This window comes from Eriocheir sinensis, chromosome 25 (assembly GCF_024679095.1).
Source record: "Eriocheir sinensis breed Jianghai 21 chromosome 25, ASM2467909v1, whole genome shotgun sequence".
In the NCBI taxonomy this organism is placed as follows: Eukaryota; Metazoa; Arthropoda; class Malacostraca; order Decapoda; family Varunidae; genus Eriocheir; species Eriocheir sinensis.
In genome coordinates this window covers 5,683,893-5,711,392 of record NC_066533.1, presented here as the reverse complement: position 1 = coordinate 5,711,392, position 27,500 = coordinate 5,683,893, and the positions used below count along the sequence as shown (strand labels likewise).

Sequence of the window (27,500 nt, the reverse complement as noted above, 5' to 3'; positions counted from 1 at the left end):
GGGGGGAGGAGGAGGAGGCGGAGGAGGAGGAGGAGGAGGAGGCGGGGGAGGAAGAAGAAGAAGAAGAAGAAGTGCATGATACAGCAGAGAAGGGAAGGAGAAGAAATGAGGAAATGGGAAGGGAGTAAAGGTGAGGAGGAGGAGGAGGAGGAGGAAGAGGAGGAGGAGGAAGAGGAGGAGGAGGAAGAGGAAGAGAGGAGATGGAGGAAGGGAAGGGAAGGAGGAAGAGAAGGTTAAGAAAGACGAGGAAACGTAGAGAGGGGAAGAAGGAAGAGGAGAAGGGTAAGGAGGAGGAAGAGGAAGAGGAAGGGAAGGAGAGGAGGGAAAGGGAAGGGGAGGAAGAAGGGATTGAGGAAGATAGGAAGGTGCAGAGAAGGGGAGTGAAGTGAAGGGGAGGAGGGGAGAGAAGAAAGGTGAGGGAGGGGAGGAGGGGGAATGGAAGGGGAGGGGAAGAGGGGTATGAGGAAGTTCGGAAAGGGCAGAGAAGGGAAGTGAAGGGAAGGGGAGGAGGGGGAAGGGGAGGGAGGCGGCATCCACCCTTCTACATATTTCATTCCCTCCCCTTCCCTTTCTCCCCTTTAGCTTCTCCCTTTCTCTTTCTTCCCTTCCCTTTTTCCCTTTCCTTCTTCTTCCCTTCCCTTTCCTTCTTCTTCCCTTTCCTACTTTCCTTTTTCTTTTCTTCTCTTCAATTTCTTTCTCCCTTCCTTTCCTCCTTCACCTCTTCCCTTTCTTCCTCACTTCCTTCCCTTTCTTCCCTTTCCATTTTTTCCCTTCTTTTTCTCTCCCCTCTCCTTGCTCTCTTTTTTTCCTTTTCTCACATCTTCCTCCTCCTCCTCCTCTCTCCCTTCACCTTTCCTCTTGTTTTTTTCCTTTTTCTTCGCATTCTTTGTCTCCCCATCATCTCCCCTTCACTATGTCTCCCCCTTCTGCTCCCTTTCCCTCTCCCCATGTTTTTTCCTCCCTTCCTTCCCTTTCACTCCCTCCTGATGTGTTTTTCTTCATTTACCCTCCCTTCTTTCCCGTTCTTTCCTCCTCTCCGTTTTCCTCCTCCCCCCAAACCTGACCTGACCACCTTTTGACCTATAACCTCTTCCAATCCAACCTTTCTCTCTCTCTCTCTCTCTCGCTAAATACATCAGATATTCACTAACGTCATAAATAATTGCATGCTGTTAACCAGACAAAGTTAATTACACGTAAATAATCCAATTAGTTACATAAAAAAGGTAATTAAGACCAACAGGTGTGTTATCAGGTGCGTTGCTTCTCTCTCTCACTCTCTGTCTATCTATCTATGTATCTATCTATCTTTTTTCATCCCTCTTATATCCATTATCACTTTTATGTCTGTTCCTTCCTTCCTTCCTTCCCTCCTTCTCATGTCTTTGTTCTATATTCCATCTTTCTCTTTTTATTCTCCGTTCTTTCTCTCTCTCATATTCGCCCATTTTCCATCGTTCTCTTTTCTGTCCTTCCTTCCTTCCCTCCTTCCTCTCTTCTCTCTTATATCCCTTTCCTCCTTTTTCTTCTCGTATCCTTCATCTGTTCTCTCTCTCTCTCTCTCTCTCTCTCTCTCTCTGTGTAATAATGACCAATAGCCTAAAACTGCCATTAAAAGTGTAATTACGCGGCCATTAGGTCTGTGGAGGCCATTAGAGTTAATAGTAATGACGGCGCCGCGACCCCAATCAGAGGCAACATTTTGTACAGCAAGAGCAAGGACGTGACACGCTTACACACGCACACGCACGAACACACGCACACGCACGAACACACACACACACACACACAAAAAAAATCAAGATACCTCTCCACCTGAAATGGACCTCGTTTCTGGCCCCTCTTTCTGTTTTTTTTTTCTGTTGGAGTAGCGTATAGCGAGCTTTTTTTGTTGTGATTTTTGTTTTTTTGCCCTTGAGCTGCCTCCCTTGCCGTAAACACACACACACACACACACACACACACGCATAGGTACACACACACACACACACACACACACACACACGCATAGGTACACACACACAATGGAAGAGTATTAGGACACGAGTTTATATGGAAAAAAAAAGTCCTTGCTCTCCAAAATGTCACGAATTTCAGCTTTCCACGTCGAACTATGGATGAAAGAAGCGGTCTAAATACTGAGGCGGTCAAGGCAGGAGAGTTCACGTGTTTATGGATTAGGTGGATAGACGTGGATGGAGAGACGACATTACACACACACACACACACACACACACACACACACACACACACACATAAAAACTTGATCCAGTCTCCAGTATGCCTCCAGTCCCTCACTCGGTCGCTTTCATGAATATATTATTGCAAAACTACACACCATGAACGTTGCACAAGTGTTATGAGCATTGCAAAAAGTGGCACTACGAGAGACAGACAGACAGACAGACAGACAGACGTAACATGGAGAGCTTATGAACAAGAAAAAAAGTGATAAAGACAGGAAGATAATAAAGACAGACAGACAGACAGACAGACAGACACACATAACATGGAGAGCTTATGAACAAGAAAATAGTGATAAAGACAGGAAGATAATAAAGACAGACAGACAGACAGACAGACAGACAGACGTAACATGGAGAGCTTATGAACAAGAAAATAGTGATAAAGACAGGAAGATAATAAAGACAGACAGACAGACAGACAGACAGACAGACAGACAGACACACGTAACATGGAGAGCTTTTGAACAAGAAAAAAAAAGAAAAAAACAGGAAGATAATAAAGACAGACAGACAGAAATTGAGACAGACAGAGAGACGCAGATAAGACAGAAACACACGTAACATGGAGAGCTTACAGACAAGAAAAAAAAAAAGATAAAAAAGGAAGATAATAGACAGATTGAGAGAGATTGACAGGTAGACAGGCAGACAGACAGATTGACAGATAGACCAACAGACAGACACATGGTTAGACACACAAACACAGACAAGAGACACACTTATAAAGGAGAGCTTACAAAAAAAAAGGAAAATAATAAAAGCATGTGGAGTATTTTCCTTACGAGTCACCGTGCGTAAGCTAATGGTGGGGGGGGGGGGGGGGAGGAAAAAAACTTGGAGAGGGGGGAGAAGGGGAGAATGATAAACACATGTATGAAAAAAAAAATATCCAACGGCGTCCACAGTGACCTTGAAGGCAGGAAATAATAGCACGGGGTGATTATCAAGGCGAGGCAAGGAAGCTAAGGTAACGCTCAGGTAGGCAGGCAGGTAGACAGGTGGGTAGGTAGGTGATAAGTCCTTGTTGTATAATGAAATGCTCTTTGTATAATTGTGTTTCCCTGTTGTATAATGATATTGACGTAACGAGAAGCAAGCGTAAGGAAACAAGGCAAAGGGAAGGGAAGACAGCTCAGGTAACACTAGGGTCAGGGAGGGAGGCAGGTAGGTGTTAATTCCTTGTTGTATAATGCTCTTTGTATGATTGTGTTTCCTTGTTGTATAATTCTCTGTTGTATAATGATATCGACGTAACGAGAAGCAAGCGTAAGGAAACAAGGCAAAGGGAAGGGAAGGCAGCTCAGGTAACACTAGGGTCAGGGAGGGAGGGAGGTAGGTGTTAATTCCTTGTTGTATAATGCTCTTTGTATAACTGTGTTTCCTTGTAGTATAATTCTCTGTTGTATAATGATATCGACGTAACGAGAAGCAAGCGTAAGGAAACAAGGCAAAGGGAAGGGAAGACAGCTCAGGTAATACTAAGGTCAGGGTGGGAGGTAGGTGTTAAGTCCTTGTTGTATAATGAAATGCTCTTTGAATAATTGTGTTTCCCTGCTGTATAATTCCCTGTTGTATAATGATATCGACGTAACGAGAAGCAAGCGTAAGGAAACAAGGCAAAGGGAAGGGAAGTCAGCTCAGGTAACACCAGGGTCAGGGAGGAAGGGAGGTAGGTGTTAATTCCTTGTTGTATAGTGAAATGCCCTTTGAATAATTGTGTTTCCCTGTTGTATAATTCTCTGTTGTATAATGATATTGACGTAACGAGAAGCAAGCGTAAGGAAACAAGGCAAAGGGAAAGGAAGACAGCTCAGGTAATACTAGGGCCAGGGAGGTAGGTAGGCATATAGATTTTTATTTTTTTATTTTTATTTTTTTTTACGTTGTTGCCTATTGCGCGTGGGGCCTGATGGTCTTCTTCCAGGTGGGGCCTGATGGTCGGCCCAGCCTGTTCTGGCGCAGGCGAGTGTTTATAGTGGCGCCATCTTGCATTGGCTCATGCCCCCCCGGAACTCGTACTTGATTCGTTTGGACGGCTTCTAGAGTCCGGGTTGATGGGTGGTCTTCAGGACAGCATGTGGGCGGTGACCGAAAAATCCGAGTGGTAGCGTGAGGATTCGAACCCGCGTCGTCCATCACGCGGCGAATGTGGGTCCAGTACGCTATCACTTCGGCCACCGCCGTAAGTAATGAGATTCGTATACTTATGATAATGACGTAACGAGAAGCAAGCGTCAGGAAAGAAGGCAAAGGGAAGGAAAGGCAGCTCAGGTAACACTAGGGTCAGGGAGGTAGGTAGGCAGGTAGATAAGTAGGTAAGTAATGAGATTCGTATACTTATGATAATGACGTAACGAGAAGCAGGTGTTAGGTAAGGAGGTTAAGCAAAGGGAAGGAAGCTTAGGTAACACTATGGTAAAGGAGGGAGGGAGGGAGGCAATTATGATAACCTAACGAGAAATAAACAAAAGGAAACAAAGAAAAGCAAATATAAGGGAAATCAGGTAACATCAGAAGAGAGTAGGTAGGTAGGTAAGTAGGTAGGTAGGTAGGCAGGTGCTGAATTTCATGTTCTATATTAATGATTACCTAACGAGAAGAAAAAAAAGTAAAATAGCAAGGCAAGGGAAAAAGAGGATATGTTCAGGTAAAATCAGGGTCAGTTAGGTAAGTAGGTAGGTAGCCAGGTAGGGAATTTCCTGTTCTATATTAATGATTACTTAACGAGAAGAAAGAATAAGATAGCAAGGCAAGGGAAAAGGAAGAAATGTCAGGCAAAATCAGGGTCAGTTAGGTAAGTAGGTAGGTAGACAGGTAGGGAATTTCCTGTTCTATATTAATGATTACTTAACGAGAAGAAAGAATAAGATAGCAAGGCAAGGGAAAAGGAGGAAATGTTCAGGTAAAATCAGGGTCAGTTAGGTAAGTAGGTAGGTAGCCAGGTAGGGAATTTCATGTTTTATATTAATGATTACTTAACGAGAAGAAAGAATAAGATAGCAAGGCAAGGGAAAAGTAGGAAACGTTCAGGTAAAGTCAGCTTCAGTTAGGTAAGTAGGTAGGTAGGCAGGTGGGGAATTTCCTGTTCTATATCAATAATTACTTAACGAGAAGAAAGAATAAGACGGCAAGGCAAGGCAAAAGGAAGAAATGTCAGGTAAAATCAGGGTCAGTTAGGTAAGTAGGTAGGTAGGCAGGTGGTGAATTTTCTACTGTATACCTATGGATCAATGATAAAGAAAGGTAAAGGAAGGAACGAAATCTCAGGTAACATTAGGGTCAGGTACGTAGGCAGGTAGATATACAGGTGATCAATAGTTTCCTGTTGTGTAATGTTGTGTGTCATGATCACCTAACGAATCAAGGGTAAGGAAGCAGCACAAGGACAAGGAAAGAAAGCCCAGGTAACATAAGGGTCAAGGCAGGTGAACGGGCAGGTGAAAGGGTGAGCAGGTGATTGATAGGAGTAAGGTAACGAGGTAAGGTAAGCGTAGGTGTTAGGTTAGGTTAGGTTAGGTTGGGTTGTACATGGTTTGCGTTAGTCGGGTTAGAAAGGTTTAGGTCAGGTTAGGTTAGGTTAGGTTGGGTTGTACATGGTTTGCGTTGGCTGGATTAGAATGGGTTAGAAATTGGGTTGGATTCTGGGTTAGGAATTCAGTTAGAGAGTGTTTGGTCAGGTTACGATCGCATTGATTAGGGTTGCTTTGGTTAGTTCGAATATGAATTAGGGTAGATCATGTTTGTTTCGGTTAGGCAGCATCAGGGCCAGACAGATAGGTGGTGGTGTAAATAGGTTATGATCAGCTGGGTTAAGTCAGATCAGATTAATTCCTTTGGTTAGGCTGATGAGTTTGGTAATATCAGGTTTGTTCAGGTTAGCCAGCATCAGGGTCAGACAGATAGGTGGTGGTGTAAATAGGTTATGATCAGCTGGGTTAAGTCAGATCAGATTAATTCTTTTGGTTAGGCTGATGAGTTTGGTAATATCAGGTTTGTTCAGGTTAGCCAGCATCAGGGTCAGACAGATAGGTGGGCGGACGTGTGGGTAGGTTAAGTTAGGTTAGGATGGGTTAGGTTACGTCAGGTTAGATTAGGTTAAGATTCCTTTGGTTAGTTTGAATTTGAGTTATGTGTCATTATGTTTGTTTAGTTTAGGCAGCATCACGGTTAGACAAACAGGAAGGTAGGAAGGCGGACGCGTGGGTAGGTTAGATTAGTTTCGGATGGGTTGGACTAGGTTAGCATAGGGTTGGTTTAAATGATTGAATTTGAGTTAAATCATATATTATTGGTTTCTGTTAGGCAGCATCAGGGTCTGGTAAACAGAAAGACAAGTGAGGACAGGTGGGTAGACAGGTGAGGGGGCGGCAGGTGATTGGTTCCCTGTTGTTGTATGCCATTACGTGCGGCCAAGGTCTGCGTACGTAATTTGTCCTTTGTGTCAATCCGCTTCATCACACAATGGTGGTCGCGGGAGCTCGGGAGGACGATGCGTAGCTCCACATAAGCATTTGGACGGATCAAGGTAACAATAATTGTCTCCAAGGTTGGAAATGCCCGGCGGTAACGTCCTGTAACAATGCTGACTCTTTTTTATATATGCTTCAGAAATTTATTGAAGCACTGCTGGGAAGAAGTGCCTCCGCGTCCATAACTACGAATCTGCGGGCCTGGGTTCGATTCCCAGCCTGGACAGTTCGGCGTGCAGCCCACCCAGCTATTTATCTTTCCTTTCGGGATGGTCGATTAACAGGTACCTGGGAAAACCTGGGGAAGGTAAACTGAAGTAACCCGGATGTCACACTGGCCCTGTGTCGGGTTAAGGGTCCTCTTCCACCACAGGCTCCAAGGGCCAACGGGACGGAGATGACCACCGCCGCCACGCACAGAGCTGTGCCCCCAACTTTACCCTCCATGATACTTCATCTTACTGCCGGGAAGAAAAATTTTGGAGAGAAGTTTTATGAGTGTTCTATAAAAGTGGGAGTCAGAAACTGTTATTAAAACAGTGCTAGGTCGTCAGTGTTGGGAGAAAAGTTTTAAGAGAAAAATATTAAGGGAGTTTATTGTATAGTATAGTATTTAGAGGAAAGTATATGAAGTGTGAACGTCAATGTTAGTGGTAAGGTTTTAGAGTAATATAAAAACTTTAACATAACTATACGGTAAGCTAACCCGACGCAAACAAAACGAATTCAGCCAAACCTAAGCAAACAAAACTTAATCTACCTTATTCCCAACCAAACCACTCAACCCAACGCAGCCCTGCGAACCCCAATCCAACCTAACCACACCTAGCCAAACCAAATCATGCCAAAACTATCCCAAATATACCAAACCTAACCCAGCCTAACCCAAAAAACAACCAAACGTAACGAAAGGTCTAGATAAAGGACGTGTTTTGTCTATATCGCCACGCTGAACACATTTGCTATTTAGGGGATGAGAAGGCAGATCATGTGCCAAAAAAAAAAGATAAATTTTACACCAAACCAGGATGTGAAAAAAAGTTGCTCAATTATTTTCCTGTGAATAATCATAGACCCAGTATACTTAAATACCAAAATATCCATGCGAATCCTGACATTCTACTAATAAATAAATAAATAATGGAAACAGAAGTTGCTCAGATAATTTCCTGTAAATGCTCAAATTCTCAAAGTACACAAACACTTAAATAATGATTCATAAATGAAAACGGAAGTTACTCAAATATTTATCTTGTAAATACTCAAATACTCGATAAACTGAAACATTCAAATCCTCAAATACTGATCTAATAAATTAAAACAGGTTACTCATAGTTTTCCTGCACACACACACACAAAAAAAAAAATCAAATCTTAAGCAAATAAATGAAACAAAAACCTCAAATACTTTTCCTATAAATATTCATATGCCCCAAAACTTTTTATATTTACGCCAAGAGAAAGCAGATCAACAGCCATAAAAAAAAAAGAGAAATATGCCCCCATCAAGCCGCTCTATTATATGAAAACAAAAGTTGCTCCAATGTAAATCTTGAGCTGCGATAAAAGGGAAGGAATGGAGCGGAGCGAGACGTTAAAAATAGACGACTGAACCGGTTTATAGATGACGAAAGAAACGTTTTGTTGCTTGATCAGGTGATTGTGTGTGAATGAGTGAAGGCGGAAGGAAGGTGAAGGGAAGGGAAGGATTGGGAATGGAAAGAGAGGGATAGGGAAGGGAAGGAAACGAAGGGAAGCGAGGAAGGATTGGGATGGGAAGGAAAGAGATGGGAAGAGAATGGAAGGGATAGGTGAGGGGAAGAAAGGGAGGAAGGAAGGGAAAGGGAAGGAAAGAAAAGGTGGGGGAAGAGAAGGGAAGGGAAGGAAAAAGTGTGGGTAAGGGAATGGAAGGGAAGGGAAGGAAAGGACAGAGAAAATAAAGGAAAGGGCAGGAAAGGGAAATGAAGGGAAGGGAAGGAAACGAAAGGAAAGGGAAGTGAAAGGAAAGAAAGAAAAAGGAAGGGAAGGGAAATGAAAGAAGGAAAAGGAAAGGAAAGGAAAGGAAGGAAATTAAATGAAAAGAAAGGAAAGGAAGGAAATGAAAGGAAAGGAAAGGGAAGGTGAGGAGAAGTCGGAAAGGAAGGAAAGGGAAGGGAAAGGAAGAGAAGGGAAGGGAGGGTGAAGAGAGGTTGGAAAGGAAGGAAAGGAAAGGGAAGGGAAGGTAAAGGAAGGTAAGAAGAGATTGAAAGGGAAGGGAAAGGAAGGAAAGGAAAGGGAAGGAAAGGTAAAGGAAGGTGAGAAGAGGTTGAAAGGGAAGGGAAAGGAAGGAAAGGAAAGTGAAGGGAACGTCAGAGTAGGAAATGGAAGAGAAGGAAGGGAAGGAAAGCAAAGGGAAAGGAAGGTGAGGAATGTGATGGAATGTAATGTGATGTGATGTGATGTGATGGTTAAGGAAAGGACGAGAAAATAAAGAGAGTAAAGGAAAGGGAAAGGAAAGGAAAGGGAAAGGGAAGGTGACGAAAGGTAAGAAATGTACTTGTAGGCCTATTTGCTTATATTTTTGGTGTGTGTGTGTGTGTGTGTGTGTGTGTGTGTGTGTGTGTGTGTGTGTGTTGCGCATGTACATACTTCTGCCTTTCTCTCTCTCTCTCTCTCACACACACACACACACACACACACACACACACACACACACTTAATAACACTTAGCGAAGTGGGTTTCTCTACTTTGCTATCACGACGGAACAAAGAAACTGCTTGTTGCTTTATTACCCCGACAGTGCCACCATTGTTTGAGAGAGAGAGAGAGAGAGAGAGAGAAAGTGTGGTACTCCGGCAGACAGGGACAAAAAAATCTTTCAGCTGGATACTAACACATGTACTCACCCCCCTTTCTCTCTCTCTCTCTCGTGCCCATCTGTTGCTATAATTTTCTACTTTCACTCAATACCATATTAAGTGGTTCTTGGCGCAATCGTGTACTCTCTCTCTCCCGTTACCCTCGCCCACGCCTTCCCTTCCCTCTCCCACGTCGGCCCCGACCTTGACCCACTGAACACGCCCACGCCCACGCACACACACACACACACACACACACACACACACACACACACACACACACACACACACACACACACACACACACACACGTATCATCTTTACATTGACGTACACATTGAATTTCAAGGTACTCACGAGGGTAAGCGATGTCTGTGTGTAAGTACAAATATGAGACGCACACAGGAATTCTCCCCCCCTCCCCCCTCGTCTCATGTCGTCTCTCGTCTCTCTCGTCTCTCTCTCTCTCTCTCTCTCACTGACGAAGAGGTGTGATATATATATATATATATATATATATATATATATATATATATATATATATATATATATATATATATATATATTATATATATATATATATATATATATATATATATATATATATATATATATATATATATATCGTCATGTGTATATGAAATTATGACTATGTATATTTCATAGAGAAAGCCTCCAAGAGGATTTGCACAAAATTTCAGCTTGGTCGGATAAATGGGAGATGCCCTTTAACGTTGACAAGTGCCAGGTCCTTCAAGTTGGAACAAGGAATAAGAAGTTCGATTACGAAATGCGCGGCGTTAAACTTAAAAGCGTTCAATGCGTTAAGGACCTGGGGGTCAAAATCGCGTCAAACCTCAAATTCTCACAGCAATGCATCGATGTAGCAAATAAAGCGAACAGAATGTTGGGCTTCATTAAAATAAACTTTTTTATTCAAGAATAAAGATGTAATACTTCCGCTCTACAATAGTTTAGTCAGACACCACTTGGAATATGCGGTACAGTTTTGGTCTCCCCACCATGCAAAAGACATTGCTAAATTAGAAGGTGTTCAGCGTCGGGCAACAAAAATGATCCCTTCCTTGCGCAACAAATCTTACGAAGAAAGGCTTTCCACCCTTAACATGTTCTCTCTTGAGAAACGTCGCCTCCGAGGAAAACTGATCGAATGTTTTAAAATACTTAATGGTTTCACGAATGTAGACAGAACAAAATTGTTTATAATCGATGACACTTTGCGCACGAGGAACAATGGCGTAAAACTCAAATGTAGACAATTAAATTCAGACTGCACCAAATTTTTCTTCCCCAACGTTGTAGTGCGAGAATGGAATAAGCTCCCACCATCAGTGGTCCAGTGTAACACGATTGACTCCTTTAAAAACAAGCTCGACCGTCACTTCCTTGAACTTAATATTAACTAGAGTAGAAAAGCAACGTTTTGGAGCCATCTGATTAATGTAGAATCACTTAGGTTTAAGGACAGACCACCTAGTCTGGACCATGGGGTCTGTGTGGTCTCTCTCTCTCTCTCTCTCTCTCTCTCTCTCTCTCTCTCTCTCTCTCTCTCTCGTAGCGCATTCACCTTCTCTACCTCTCGTTATTTCCTTCCTACGCTATTACCTTATAAGCGGGTGTCCTCATGTCCCCCTGGCCTGGAAACACACACACACACACACACACACACACACACACACACACACACACACACACACACACACACACACACACACACACACACACACACACACACACACACACACACACACACACACACACACACACACACACACACACACACACACACACACAAGGATATCTCTCTCCCTTGGCATGCATACAAAGAAGATAATATGTCCGTATGGATACACACACACACACACACACACACACACACACACACACACACACACACACACACACACACACACACACACACACACACACACACACACACACACACACACACACACACACACACACACACACACACACACATACACACACACACAAAGATAATTACTATGCTTCAGTTCTCTGTGTTGCGTTTATATTACAGGAAAGGGCAATCGTTGGGGTCAGTGCGTTCCATTACGGATATTGAGCAATCACATTATATCGACGGAAAAATAGATGAAAATAGAAAATAATAGGAAAAATGAAAAATAGGAAAAATATAAGCAAAAGAAAAAATATAGAAAGGTAAATAGATGTATAGATAATTAGATAGACAGATAAAAAGAGAGGTAGAGTGACGAAAAGAAAGAACAATTGAGTACGTTTTCATTTAGCAACGTTTTTTTATGCACTTAGGACATTATCTTCATCATCATCATCGTCACCATCATCATCATCACCATCATCATCATCATTATCATCATTATCGTCACCATCATCATCACCATCATCATCATCATCATCATCATCTTCATCATCGTCACCATCATCATCACCATCATCATCATCACCATCATCACCATCATCAGTATCATCATCACCATCATCAATATCATCATCCCCATCATCAATATCACATCATCATCATCACCATCATCATCGTCACCATCACCATCATCACCATCATCAATATCATCATCGCCATCATCATCGTCACCATCACCATCATCACCATCATCAATATCATTACCATCGCCATCATCTTCACCATTTGCCAATTAGCTTATAAAGTGACAAACACATAAATAAATAAATAAAACTAATTCGTTATCTATTAGCATTATCCATAAAGCACTAAATCCTCAGCACAAGCAATCAGACAAACAAACAAACCAGGTAAACAAATATAAGGTCAACAAATATATTAATCCCCGCAGCAATGGATCCGAAAGTTTACGTCTCGAGGTCTTCCTTTGTGAACTGATATGTCTCTTGCTCCTCCCTGATTGGTGGAGGCCTTGACCTGACCTCTGACCTCACGCCTCTCCTGCCTCCTGATTGGGTGACTTTCTTGCTCACCCACGCCTGCATTGCTTTTTTTTTTGCGTGTGTGCGTGCGTGTGTGTGTGTGTGTGCACGTACATTTACACAGGCATATTATCTCCTCTGTATGCCAAGGAAGTGCGATATCATTGTGTGTGTGTGTGTGTGTGTGTGTGTGTGTGTGTGTGTGTGTGTGTGTGTGTGTGATATGCGTAAACATCCACATAAATTTCCTTGGTATGTGTCTGGAGTGCAATAGTGTGTGTGTGTGTGTGTGTGTGTGTGTGTGTGTGATATGCGTAAACATCCACATAAATTTTCTTGGTATGTGTCTGGAGTGCAATAGTGTGTGTGTGTGTGTGTGTGTGTGTGTGTGTTATATTCTTAAACATCCACATAAATTTTCTTTGTAAGTGTGTGTTTGTGTGTGTGTGTGTGTGTGTGTGTGTGTGTGTGTGTGTGTGTGTGATATGCGTAAACATCCACATAAATTTCCTTGGTATGTGTCTGGAGTGCAATAGTGTGTGTGTGTGTGTGTGTGTGTGTGTGTGTGTGTGTGTGTGTGTGTGTGTTTCGAGGCCAGGTTAACGTGGGGACACCAGCAAGTATTTAGGCAAGAGCGTTGGTGGAACATTAGGAAGAGTAGAAAGGATGGAATGAGCAACGAGAGAGAGAGAGAGAGAGAGAGAGAGAGAGAGAGAGAGAGAGAGAGAGAGAGAGAGAGAGAGAGAGAGAGAGAGAGAGAGAGAGTCAATAGCCTAACCCCTTTTCTCCGGTAATAAAGATAGAAAAGGAGAATGTAGAACGATAAAGAAAAAGAGAGAGAGAGAGAGAGAGACAGAGAGACAGAACTACACACAACAATATACAGGACTGACAAACCTCTCTCTCCATCTCTCTCTCAAACCATCTATCTCTCTAACTATCTATCTATCCATCTATAAATTCGTCTTTCTATATATCAATCACCAATGGAAGCAACAAAGACAAAACAAAGACAGTCCAATAAATAAATAAAAAAAGAATAATATAATAGTAAACAAGTATAAAAACATAATATGTAAGCCGATGGGTCACCTGCTGGCGCGTTACCTGAAGCCCCGCCAACACTGGCCAACAAACAAACTCACAAACAAACACTTTCGCTATAATGGGCTACGTGCATAAGAGGGACGAGGGGAGGATTTAAGGGTTACGAGGATACAATAATGAGAAGCTGTTTATATTTGTTGGTGCGAGAAGGAGGCGGGAAGTCATGAAAAAGTGGGAAGGACATGAGACACAAAAGAAGAGATACGCAGTTGGAAAAAAAAGATTGACCGTAGAAAATTTAATAAAGAAGGTAAATTTTGGGGTTACGAGTTAAGTTTTTTTCACTTTTTGTCTGTTCATTTTTGTGTTTTATGCAAGTTGTATTTTATTATGCGAGTAAAAGGAGAGGCAAAATAAGTACTTGAAATATGTAGGACGAAATTAAGAAAAGCGAGAAGAAAATGGAAGAAATATTGGCTGTAGAAATTGATGGAATAGAAGAGAGAAACCAAGAAATGTTATTGAGGGAGAAACAATAGAAAAGACAGGAAAGACAGTAATATTAGGATAAGAAGAGACAGACAGACAGAGACAAAGGGACAGCCAGACAGAAAGACAGACAGCAGGAAGATTAAAGGATAGAGAGGAGAGAGGGAGGGAAGGAGAACACACACACACACACACACACACACACACACACACACACACACACACACACACACACACACACACACACACACAAATAAGGCGACAGGTAAACAGCCAGCCTCTCCAACATTCACCTCAGCATCAGAACAAACATCAAACTAGCAACTCTTTCTCTTTTTATCCTCCTTTTTTTTCTCTTCATTTCAATCGTTCCATTCAAAGAGAGGTAAAGGAGACGAGAGGAACAGGATGATGATGATGATGATGAAGAGGAGGAGGAAGAGGAGGAGGAGGGCATGGAAAAGTAAGGAAATAATAAAACAACATGGAAGAAATAAAATAAAAAAGAAGAAAAGAAAGATGACTGAAAGAAATGAAAGAAGATGGAAAGGAAGAAGGGGAAGAAAGCAATAAAGATGAGAGAGTAGGAGGAGAAAGAAGAAGGAAAGAAAGGAAAGATAGAACATAAGAACATAAGAACGTAAGGAGCCTGCAAGAGGTTAGCAGGTATGTACAAGACAGCTCCTGTAAACCCAATACCACCTAACATCACTGTCCATGAATTTATCTAATCTACTTTTAAATGTATAACTGTCGTATTAGCACTCACAACATGACTGCCACGTCTGTTCCACTCATCTGTCAATCTGTTGGTAAACCAATTTTAGCATATGTCCTTGTTGACTGAATTTATCCGGTCGAATCCCCATCACTACGTGTCCTACCCGACTCTCTTACCATCAGGACCTTATTAATATCCCCCTTATTAAAGCGCTTCATCCATGCATAAACTTCGATCAAGGTTCCTTACATTAGATTAAATTAGTAAGAATGAAGGAGGAGGAGGGAACTAAGAAGAAACATATTGAAGAAGGGATATGAGAAGGAGAAGGAAGAGGAGGAGGAGGAGAAAGAGGAAGGGGGAAATGATAAGAAAGATACGAAAGAAAAGAGAGAAACGGCTACGAAAAGGAAGGAGAAAGAGCAGGAACATGACCAGCAGCAGGAGGCGGAGGAGGAGGAGAAAGAGGAGGAGGAAAATGATAAGAAAGATACGAAAGAAAAGAGAGAAACGGCTACGAAAAGGAAGGAGAAGGAGCAGGAACATGACCAGCAGCAGCAGCAGCAGGAGGAGGAGGAGGAGGAGGAGGAGGAGAAATCAAACAACAAGATAAACACGAATGGAAAACAAAACAAAACAGAGAAACAAGACTAAAAAAGAATAACAGAACCAAACACAGGAAGATCGAGCCGAAGAACTTGAGGTTGAGACAAAGGAAAAGAGACTCACCTTCAGGAACCCCAAAAGGCAAGACGTCGTTTAGTCATTCTTTTGTCCTGCTCTGCGTCCTTCTGCGTCCTTCGGCGTCGTCCTGCGTCAAGTTCTGCGTCACCCTTGCGTCAGGGAGAGAGAGAGAGAGAGAGAGAGAGAGAGAGAGAGAGAGAGAGTTTGGGCAATATATTTCGCGTCTCATTCCCGTCACTTCATAATAAGAAAATAAATAAATAAAAATTAGGCCTAACGAATGTCCTCTTTGCGTCATGATACGTCGTCGAGAGAGAGAGAGAGAGAGAGAGAGAGAGAGAGAGAGAGAGAGAGAGAGAGAGAGAGAGAGAACAAAAAAAAGGAGGACAAGGAAGAAAATGTACGTATTGAGAAGAATAACGAGGAAAGAGGAGAGTGAAGAAAAGAAAAAGGGTATGGAGTAGGAGGAAGAGAGGACAAGGAGGACAAGGACATGAGAACAAGGACGAAAGAGAGGAGAGAGAGGAAAGCATGATCATCAGGAGGAGGAGGAGGAAGAGGAGAAGCAGTAGGAGGCGGAGGAAGTAGATACAACGAACGAAAATAGAAATAAGGGAGGGAGGGAAGAGAATGCTGGTCAGAGAGAGAGAGAGAGAGAGAGAGAGAGAGAGAGCGCACCACGTTACTCACTGCACATGTAGAGGGATGGGTTGCACACGTTCTCGAAGTGCATAACGGCGCAGTCTAAGGGCGCCGCGGCACACTGCTTCCAGTAACACGTGACCTGCGAGGAGGAGAAGGAGGAGGAGAAGGAGGTTAGGGATGTGGAGGAGGCTGGGGGGGAGGAGGGGGGGGGTCAGCAAGGAAGGACAGAAGGAAATAGAGCTGCAACGTGGAGATGGAGAACTAAGAGGATTTTAAGTAGTAGTAGTAGTAGTAGTAGTAGTAGTAGTAGTAGTAGTAGTAGTAGTAGTAGGGTAGCAAGAATAGGAAGAGGAGAAGGAGGAGAATGGTCATGGGGCAGCTCACAGAGACAGGAAGAAGATTAACCTGTGATCTGCAACGCGGAGGAAGAGGAGGAGAAAGAGGAGGAAGAAGAAGACAGGAGGAAAGGGAGGAGGAGGGTCGGAGGTCACGAGGGAGGGAAACACGCAAGATAACAGCCTGCCGTACAGTTGAATGGAGGCAGATTAAAACACGATGACAGACAGGCAGAAGGAGAGATGGACGGACAGAAGGAGAGATAGAGGCATTAATATTGGTGGACAGGCAGACAGAAAGACAGACGGAGCAAAGGAAAGACGAACTGACAGAATGAGAACTGGAGACAGATTAAGATAGATACAGACAAACAGGTAGATGAAAAACAGATCAACAGGCAGACAGGCAGAAGGAGAGATGGACGGACAGAAGGAGAGATAGAGGCATTAATATTGGTAGACAGGCAGACAGACGAATAAAATGAAAGACGAACTGACAGAAGGATAATTGGAAACATTAAAATAAAGAGGTAAAAAAAACAGACTAACAAACAGACAGGGAAATAGACAGACATACAGGAGGACGGATGAACCAGCTATTAGTTAGACAGACAAAGCCAAAAGAAAACAAAACAAACACATAGACAAATAAACCAACGGAGAGACAGGTATGCAGATGGACAGAAAGATAGACAAGGACAATGACAGGTAGACAGACACGAGGACGGCATTGTAAACAGATAAACAGACTGACGAACATACAAACCAAGGATCACAAACATAGGGAATAACAAACACGTACAAAATCATTTACACACACACACACACACACACACACACACACACACACACACACACACACACACACACACACACACATTTTTCATCTGTGCAAGCGAGTAAACAGAGACAGATAGACATATACAAAGAAAGAGATTTAAAATATAGACGCAGATACAGACAGACAGCTAGACAGACACGCGCACACAATACAGGCAATAAAAAGACACGGAAACTGAATAGATAAATAAAATAAAACACACTTACACACACACACACACACACACACACACACACACACACACACACACACACACACACACACACACACCAAAAAACAACAACAAAAGCCGATCTGACTCACTAACCGAAGTCGCTCTCAACACTCCCCGAATTCCCGCTAATCCGGTTAAGTCGCGTGCTGCTCACCTTTCGCCGTTGCCTGAATTACTGCAACATTGACCTTGAAACAGAACCTCGCGGGGACGGGGCGCGTAAGGCGAGGGCGGGGCACGTGCATGGAGGTTATAAGAGAAGAGTAGGAGTAAACGAGTTAGTATATATTATGTAGATGCGACTCCAAAGGCCCATATTACTAAACTTTTCGGGGCCCAAACACTGACATTAGCTAAGGCTTTCGTAGTGGTGGTGGCGCCAGATTACTTTTAAACGTTGCATTAGTATTTATTAACAACAGTTGTGTGGCTAGTTTAGCATGTTAATTCAATTTTTGGGAAAGTTAAAAGTATTAGATTTTCACATATTGCAAACTCAGTTATAAAAATGATGCAAAAAATCAACAAAACAACTAACCACACCTTGAAAAACGGGTCAAAAAGACTAATCAGCCATAATTCACTGTTGAAAAAATAAAGATTAATATGACGTTTAAGAAAACCAGGCGTGGGAATTTTCATGGGTCGTTTTGTGAGTCTAGTGATGGTTTGACAAGACTTCTGTACAACGCATGAAAAACAAAATCATGGAACGTGATAAATCTCCCTTGTGGCCTTTGGAAATAGTTGTTGTGAGCCGAAAGCGTTTGAGTTTGCGTGGTTGAGAGAGAAAATGTGAACGAGTTTGCATACATTATGTAGATGCGGCTGAGGCATGTCTCTATTCCGGCGAGCGTGCACACACATATGTACAGAAATATACATACTTAGCAAGGCACACACATTCTTTCATACCTACAGAAACATTCATATGTATACACGAGTAGCCTACACACACACACACACACACACACACACACACACACACACACACACATACAAACACACACACACACACACACACACACACACACACACACACACACACACACACACACACACACACACACACACACACACACACACACACACACACACACACACACACACATAAAAACACACATACAAACACACATATACTCACAATCTTTCTTAATATCTAACTCCTTACCTGCTTTACTCCATCCATCCATCCATCCATCCATACATACATACATACATGCGTACATACATACATACATACATATAACAGTACAAAAATATATTCCTCATGCAAACACACCAAAAAAGACACAAACTGCACACACATACAAAAAAAAAACAAAAAAAAAAAAAACAGGCAAACAGACGGGCAGGAAGACAGGCAGACGTATATACAGTGATAATGGCGCGGGCTGAGCGACAGACGTGGACAAACAGACAATTAGGAGAGTCAACACACACACACACACACACACACACACACACACAGGCACGCACGCACGCACGCACACACGGCAAACTCACCCGATAGATCACAACTTTCCTCTTATCGAAACTCATATCACTCAACCCTCCTTCCCCTCTCTCTCTCTCTCTCTCTCTCTCTCTCTCTCTCTCTCTCTCTCTCTCTCTCTCTCTCTTGATTCCTTCATTTTCATATATTTCTTTTATTTCATTCTTTTCTGTTCACTTCTCTAGTTTGTTTTTTCTCCTTACTTTCTTTATCGTATTTTTTTTCTTTTATTGACTTTTTTACTTCTTTCTTTCTCCTTCCTTCATTCTTTCCTCCTCTCCTCCTTCCTTTCTTTTTTTCTATTTTTTCTTTATTTCTTTTTTCCTTTCTTTCTTTATTATTTTGTTACCTTCCTTCCTCTTCCTTTTTAGCTTCTTTATTTCCTTCCTACCTTCTTATCTTCCTTACTTCTCTCTCTCTCTCTCTCTCTCTCTCCTTCCTCCCTCCCCCGTCCCCCGCCTCACCTGGGACCTGTAGCATATGCAGTAGTGGCAGGGATGGTCTCGCGGGATGGCCGTCTCGCTGGGGTAGTAGTTCCCGTCCACCTCACACGACCCTGGCGACGGCGACGACAGCGACCCTGCAACGACGGAGACACGACACTCAGGAGGAGGAGGAGGAGGAGGAAGGCGGATAATGACAATGAATATGTGAACTGGAAAGGACAAGGATAAAGAAAAGGAGGAAGAGAAGGAAAAGGACAAAAATAGGGAATGAAAAAGACGACAGGAAAAGAATAGGTGTTAAAGAAGAGGGAAGAGGAGGATAGACAGGAGGATAATGGCAAGGAAAATGTGAACTGGAAAGGACAAGGATAAAGAAAAGGAGAGGACGAGAAGGAAAATGACGAAAATGGGGAATGAAAAAGACGACAGGAAAAGAATAGGTGTTAAAGAAGAGAGAAGAGGAGGATAGGCTGGAAAAGAAGAAGGGAGAGGAAGAGGAGGAGGCTTAGAAAGTAGGAGGATAATAACAATGAAAAGGTGAAATGAAAAGCGGACAAGAAAATAATAGGTGTAAAAGTTAAAGAAGGAGGAAGAGGAGGAAAAGGATGATGATGATGAGGAGGAGGAGGAAAAGGAGGAGGAAGGGAAAGAGGAAGAGGAATACAATGACAGCGTGAGGATGGAGGAAGAAAAGGACAATGAAATAATAAAAAGGAAAAAAAAAGAAGAAGAAGGAAGAGGAGGATAAGGAGGAAGAGAAGGAGGAGGAGGAGGAGAAGGAGGATAATGACAACGAAAGGCTGGAATGAGGAGACAAAAAAGGAATAAGAAAAAGAAAAGAAGGAAATGGAGGACAAGTATGAAGGCGAGGAGGAAAAGGAGGAGGAGGAGGAGGAGGAGGAGGAGGAGGTTACGTAGGATTACAAAAACGAGGATATTAATGCAGAAGGAAAACAATAAGAAAAATAAATAAAAAGGACAAGAAACAAAAAATAAAAGAAGAGAGGAAAGCAGATGGAGGAAAAGAAGGAGGCAGAGGACATCAAGAATAAAGGAAAGGAGGAGAAGGAGGAGGAGAAGGAGGAAGAGGAGCCTGAGGATATCAAAGAGGAGGGAAAGAAAGAAAGAGAGGAGGAGGAGGAGACCGAAGATATAAAAAAAAGGAAAATACGAAAGAGGAGGAGTAGGAGAACGAAGATAACAAGAAGGGGAAGGAGAAGGAGAAGAAGAGGAAGAGGAGGGTAAAGATGAGAAAGATAATGAAGGAGGAGAATGACAAAAATAACAAGAAGAGAAAGGAGTAGGAGGAGGAGGAGAAGAAGTAGGAGGACGAAAGCAACCAAAAGCAGGGAAAGTAGGAGGAGGAGGAAGAGGAAGAGGAGAGGGAGGGTTAAAGATGAGGGAGATAAAGAAGAGGCTGGAGACTGTTCTTTATGATAATGATTATAATTAGGAGGAGACGCAATCAGGTGCGAAGAGGAAGAATGACCGAGGAGGAGGAAGAGGACAAGGACGAAGAGGAGGAGGAGGAGGAGGAGGAGGAGGAGGAGGAGGCAAAGATGATTATGATAATGATTATGATGAGAAGGTACAATTAGGAGAGCGAGAAAGGAATGGCCGAGGAGGAGGAGGAGGAAGAGGAGGAGGAGGAGGAGAAAAGAAACCGAGGAGAACAATGGAGAGGAAGAGGAAATAACTTGTGGGAAGAAAAGGGAGAATAAGGAAGTGAAATTTTGTGTATAGAAAAAAGGAATGTAGTAGTAGTAGTAGTAGTATAGGAGGAGGAGGAGGAGAAGTATCAGTATGCAAATTTTTGGAAAGAAGATTCAGAGGGCGAGGAAAATGAGGAAGACGAGGAGCATGAGTTATGAGCTGAAGGGGAAGTGAAGGAGAAGAACGAGGAGGAGGAGGAGGAGGAGGAGGAGGAGGGGTAAAGTGGATGACAAAGATAAACAGGAAGGAGAAGAAAGAAGAGGAGCAGGGAGAGAAAAGGATGGATAGAGTGGAGTAGGAAGAAAAGGAGGAGGAAGAAAAGGAGGAAGTGGAGGAGGAGGAGGAGGAGGAGGAGGACTGCTTAGTATGATAGTGGTGGAGGTGGAAGCAAGTCCATACAAGGAGGCAACCCACCGCCACCATAACCACCCCCCTCCCCCCCTTTCCTCCCCTCCCCCCCACCACCAGACCAGTCCCCCATATTAGTCACACGCCTACACACACACACACACACACACACACACACACATGTCCGCGCCCACACAACCACATAACTCCACTACTACCAACACTGTCCACCACCTCTCTCTCTCTCTCATTCCATTGGTCATGTCTCCAGTACAAGGTAGCTCACTGTCCCTGAATTTATCCTGCCTCCTCTTTAATGTATCTATCACTCACTCACGACATGACTGCCAAGCATGTGCCGCTCATACACCACGCCATTAGAAAACCAGCTCCTGTATGTGTCCTTGCAGTGTTGAATCTGAATTTATCCACCCAGTGTCCTATGCGGCTCATACCTGAAGAACCTTATTAACACCGCTCGTATGAAAGCCCTTGCACCCTACACCTTCCTAGAGAAAATTCATATAAATATCTAGGCCTATCCGTATACTTATGGTGTTTCTCAAGCCGTAAATCATTTTTGTCGTCTTCCTCTGCACTTGTTCTAATAGCTTGATGTTCATTCTAAAAGCGAACATAACTGAACTGTATGACCGAGATGAATTATAATTAAAGCCAAAAATAGCTTGATGATTTCACCGTTCCTCTTGTTTACGCTCCTGAAATGAAGCCCAGTATATTACACACACACACACACACACATACACACTCCGCTCCGCTCCGGTAGCTCAATCGGTTAGAGCGTCGCGCTGCAAGGCTTCACGGCCAAACAGGCGGCGGTTCGAACCCCTTTCGAACTAGGAGTGGTTACTGTCCCCCCTTGAGCAAGGGGAATGGGTGTGTGTTGTGTGAGGTCCTGGCAGTACCCAGAGATCGACGATAATGAGCACTTGCTCACGTCGTGTGGGTACCTGCTGGCGAAAGCGAGTCCAACTCGTGATCAGCCCGTGGTGAATTACACACACACACACACACACACACACACACACCTGTGCATGTGCGAGTGCCTGCGTCTGAGAGAGAGAGAGAGAGAGAGAGAGAGAGAGAGAGAGAGAGAGAGAGAGAGAGAGAGAGAGAGAGACTGCATGTATAAATAATTTTGTTTTCTTTTTCTTGCACAACGTCCTTGCCAATACTTCCTGTTTTTTTTACTTGTTTTCTTTATTTTATTTCCTTTATTCTCTCTCTCTCTCTCTCTCTCTCTCTCTCACTACGCAGCCTCCTCATGTTCAATATTCCCCTCCTCCTCTTCACCCCCCCTTTCCTCCTCCTCCTCCTCCTCCTCCTCCTCTTTCTTACTTACTTCTCGTCTAGATTTATTAAATTTTCTTATTCATTATCATTTTCATCATCATCTTCTTAATTATCCTCCTCCTGCTTCCCCTCCTCTCTCTCTCTCTCTCTCTCTCTCTCTCTCTCTCTCTCTCTCTCATTATGTCCTTCTCCTTCACCTCCTTTTATCACCTCGTTTGCCCTTCAATAGTTCCCTCTTATCTCCCTCCTTCTCTCTCCTTTCCTTCCTCCTACCTCCTTCCCCTCTCTCCTTTCCCCCCTCTTCCCTCTCTCCCTTCCTCGTTACGCCTCTCCTTTCTCTCCTTCTCACTAATCTTGCTGCTTGAGGGTAAGGGAGGAAGGGAGAAGAAAGGGAGGGAGGGAGGGAGGTAAAGTAGACGCCAGGAGGTGTGGAGAGAAAGGGGGTTAATTCTCCCTTTAGCTCCTCCTTCCCAAGCACTTGGAGGAAAGGAGGAAAGGTGGTGGGAGGAAAGGAAGCGGTAGGAGGAGGAAGAGGAAGAGGAAGATCAAAAGGAGGGGGTGGAGGAAATTAAAGGAAACAAGGAATGGGAAAAAAAGTTGAAAAAGGAAGGAGGAAACATGGACGAGCAGGAGCAGCTCTTCCTTCAGTGATTAATCAGTCCGTCAGCCACAGGAGAGGCTCACGGGAAGGACTAAAGCACTTCTGTACGTACTCAGGAATACGTTCAGTTCACTCCCGACGAGGCAAAGTGACGGTCAATGCGATTTTTAAAGTTGATCGTTTTCTTACTAAAGTAACCACTCCTGCAGGAAGGCTGTTCCAGTGGCGGACGACTCTGTTCGAGAAATAACTCCTGCCGATATACGTAGTGCGTCGCTTGGCTTGAATTGTTTTACCGTTGTTTCTTATTCGCGGGTTAGTTTGGAGCGAGGAGGAGGAGGAGGAGGAAGAGGAGGGAGTGGGAAGAGGAGGGAGTGAAAACGGAAGGTAAAAAGTTAAAAAAGGAAGAAGCAGGAGGAATAGGAGAAGCCGTAATAGGTGGAGGAGGAGGAAGAAGGAGAGGAGGAGAAAATAGACGAAGAAGAAAAAATGAGGAAAAGTAAAAAATAAGGGCGAAAAAAAGTGAACAAAAATGAGGATGAAAAATGAGTTGAAGGGGGAGAAAGATGAGAAGAAGGGGGAGGAAGAGGAGGAGCAGGAAAGAAGAAGAGGAGGAGGAGGAGGAGGAGGTTAGAGGAGAGAATATTGAACCTTGAGCAAAGATTAGTCCTATTTTTAATTAAAGGAATTATCGGGGTAATGAATTTTTCCTTAACTAGTTACGTATCAGAGAGAGAGAGAGAGAGAGAGAGAGAGAGAGAGAGAGAGAGAGAGAGAGAGAGAGAGAGAGAGAGAGAGAGAGAGAGAGGTGGGGGTGGGGAGGTTGGGTCAGTATATTGCGTGTTTATGTATGTGTATGTAAACCGTGTGTGTGTGTGTGTGTGTGTGTATGTGTGTGTGTGTGTGTGTGTGTCAGGCAGGTGTGTGGGGCTCAGGTAAGGTGTGAACAGAGAGGACAGCCAAAAAAGGTGCGAGAGGGAGGAGGTATTATTGATAGAAGCTGGACGGAGAAGATGGAGGAGGAGGAGGAGGAGGAGGAGGAGGAGGAGGATAAAGAAATGAGAGCTTGAAAATGAAAAGAAGAAAAAATGAGAAAAAAATAGAGTGATACGTATGAGAATGATAGGAGGAGGAGGAGGAGGAGGAGGAGGATAGAGAAGAGAGGAAGAAAGAAAAGAGTCTGAAAATGAAAAGAAGAAAAAAAGGAAAAAAAAGAAAGTGATATGTATGATAATGATAGGAGGAGGAGGAGGAGGAGGAGGAGGATAGAGAAGAGAGGAAGAAAGAAAAGAGAGCCTGAAAATGAAATGAAAAAAATGAGAAAAATTAAAATGATATGTATGAGAATGATAGGAGGAGGAGGAGGAGGAGGAGGAGGAAGAGGGAGGACAGAGAAGAAAAAAAGAAAGAAAAAGAACAATAGAATGAAAAGAAAGGTTGAAAGAAGAAAAAAAAATATACGAGTGATAAGGAGGAGGAGGAGGAGGAGGAGGAAAAGAATAAAGAAGAAAGAGAGAAAGATAGAGAGCAAGAGAATATAAACAGGAGGAGGAGGAGGAAGAGAAGGAGGAGGAAGAGGAGGAGGAGAATAAAGAAGAATGAAAGAAAAAAAGGAAAAGAAAGAGTAAAAGGAGAAAAGAACAGTTATTATGAGAGAGAAAAAAGAGCAAGATGTATAGATTTATAAAGAGGAGGAGGGGGAGGAGGAGTAGGAGGAGGAGGAGGAGGAGGAGGAGGAGGATAAAGAAGGATGAAAAAAAAAAAGAAAAGGGAGCAGGAAAATGAAAAGAATTGTTACCAGAGAGAAAAAGAGAGAGCGAGATATATGAGAACGATAAAGAGGAGGAAGAGGAAGAGAAGGAGATGGGGAGTAAGGAAGAAGAAAAAAATAAAAAGACGGAGGAAGATCATAAAGAGGAGTATAGAGGAGAGGATAAAGAGGAGGAGGAAGGGAAGAATAACGATAATGAGAGCAAGGAGGAACATAGCGCAAAGGAGGAGGAGGAAGAGGAGAAGGAAGAAGAGGAGGAGAGAAAATAATGAAAGAAAAGATAAAAGAGAACAGAAACGAGGCAAGGAAGAAAAGAATGGCTTGAAAATTAATTAAAAAACAACAGCAAACAAGAAAACAGATTGAAAACAAAATAAAGAAGGAGGCGAGTAACGGGAGAGTTGGGGCGTACACTAAACTGCGCATGGCCTTGGTGCTCATCTCCGACACCTTAATCGACCAGCCCGAAAGGGAGGATCAATAGCTGGGTGGGTGAGCCCCGCGTCGACTGCTTAGGCTGGAATCGAACCCGAGTCCGTTGATTCGAAGCTATGCATGCTAACCACTGCACCACGGAGACAAAGGAGAATATGAGTGAGAGGAAAAGAAGGAATGCAAATAAAGACGTAAAAGGCTGGTAACGCAAGGAGGAGTTAATGAAGAGTAAATAAAGATGGAAAGCAAAAGAATAAAGAGAATAAGAGAGAGAGAGAGAGAGAGAGAGAGAGAGACAGACAGACAGACAGACAGACAGACAGACAGACAGACAGACAGACAGACAGACAGACAGACAGACAGACAGACAGACAGACAGACAGACAGACAGAGAGAGAGAGAGAGAGAGAGAGAGAGAGAGAGAGAGAGAGCGCAGCTGGTGCAGATGTGTAAGAGAGTGAGGCAGGTGTTGAGAGTGAAGAGGAAGAAGAGGAGGAAGGACGGATAGAAACAAAAAGATAAAAGAAGAGAAAGGAATGGAGGAGGAAGAGGAGGAGGAGGAGAGAAAAATAAGGATTAAGACGAGAGAATGAGCAAGAGAAGAAGGAGGAGGAGATAAAGAAGAAAAAATAAGGACTGAAGACGAGGGTAATGAGCAGGAAGAGGAGGAGGAGAAACGGAAGGAAACCAAAGGAAAACAAAAAGTAAGGGGCGCAGGGGAAGGGAAGGAAAGGAAAGACGAGGAGGGCTGCGTTTCATACCGGCAAATACGAACTTTAGTTGGGCGAAAAAATATCATATGGGCGCCAATTATCTCTTCAGCTGAGCGACAAAACAAGGTCCACTTTGACGTATTCGACACCACTTGGGGGAAATTCATACTGGCTCACTGACAGTCTTAAACATCTTTCAGCATGTTTATCATGACTAGTTATTGCCGGACATCAACCACACTTTACCACCAACACATACGGCGCGGTAAAATCTTAAAAAAAATGTTTTGTCACGAAAAGAGGAGTGAGCAAAGCGTTTGATTGTTGTCTGCCCACATACTGTCTCGTCACTTCAGCAAAGCAGCATCGTGGAAAGCAAATGGAGAAGCACAAAATGGGCTCACAAATTCATAAAAAATAAATGAATAAAGCAAAACTATAAACATGCATGCTCTTCATATTTGCACTTACTCTCTTTGCCTGTCTGTTATGGCTAGAAATTTGCAGCCAACTGAGAGAATTAACTGACGGCGACAAAATTATTTTGCCTCATACTTGTTAAAGTGTTCAAATAGAAGGTTGATCATTCCCTCACACAGGTTCTGCTCCATCCACGCATCCACGACAAACAGTTCTGTGGCACTCGCTTTTCAGCTCGCTTCTGCAGCCTCTTTGATTTCGCCTGAATGGTGGTGACAATCCCACGGCATCACTGGCATGTCGTCCAAATGTCAGACTAAAGTTGCGTGCAAACAATAAAGTAACAAATCGAATATTCCGCCCAAATGAAATGCTCCCGACGAGGAGTGCAATAAGGAAGAGGAGGAAACATGGAAACTTGGAAAAGCAGACCACAGAAAACTTGTTGACTTATAATGATGAGGCTGCCCGCTTTATTATATATTATTTATTTTGTATTTATTTCCGTCAGGCTCGTCAGTAACCCGCGAACAGATGAAACCACTGGCTCGGCGTCTGCATGAGAGTTTTCATTGCATTCCTGTCGAGACAAAGAAAGAGTCAATACGATCTTAGAAGGACTGGGCCGTTTCCGCATGACTGAGAAAACATATGATAAAGATTAAAGGAAAAGGAAAGGGAGAAGAAGGAGAGAAAGATAAGAAGGAGAAGTAGGAGGAGGAACGGAAGGAAAGCAAGCAATAAAGATTAAAGAAGAGAAAGGGAAGAGAGAGAGAGAGAGAGAGAG

General features: G+C 43.2%; 1 protein-coding gene across 1 annotated transcript in view; it reads right to left on the bottom strand.

Moving 5' to 3' along the window:
* Positions 1-27,500, bottom strand: part of LOC127003245 (uncharacterized) — a 60,162-nt gene that overhangs the window by 9,008 nt on the left and 23,654 nt on the right. The window contains exons 4-5 of the mRNA XM_050869647.1: positions 19,417-19,532; positions 16,113-16,206 (exon numbers count right to left, since the gene is read on the bottom strand). Of these exons, the coding sequence (XP_050725604.1) occupies positions 16,113-16,206; positions 19,417-19,532 (210 nt within the window). The remainder of the gene's footprint in view (positions 1-16,112; positions 16,207-19,416; positions 19,533-27,500) is intronic.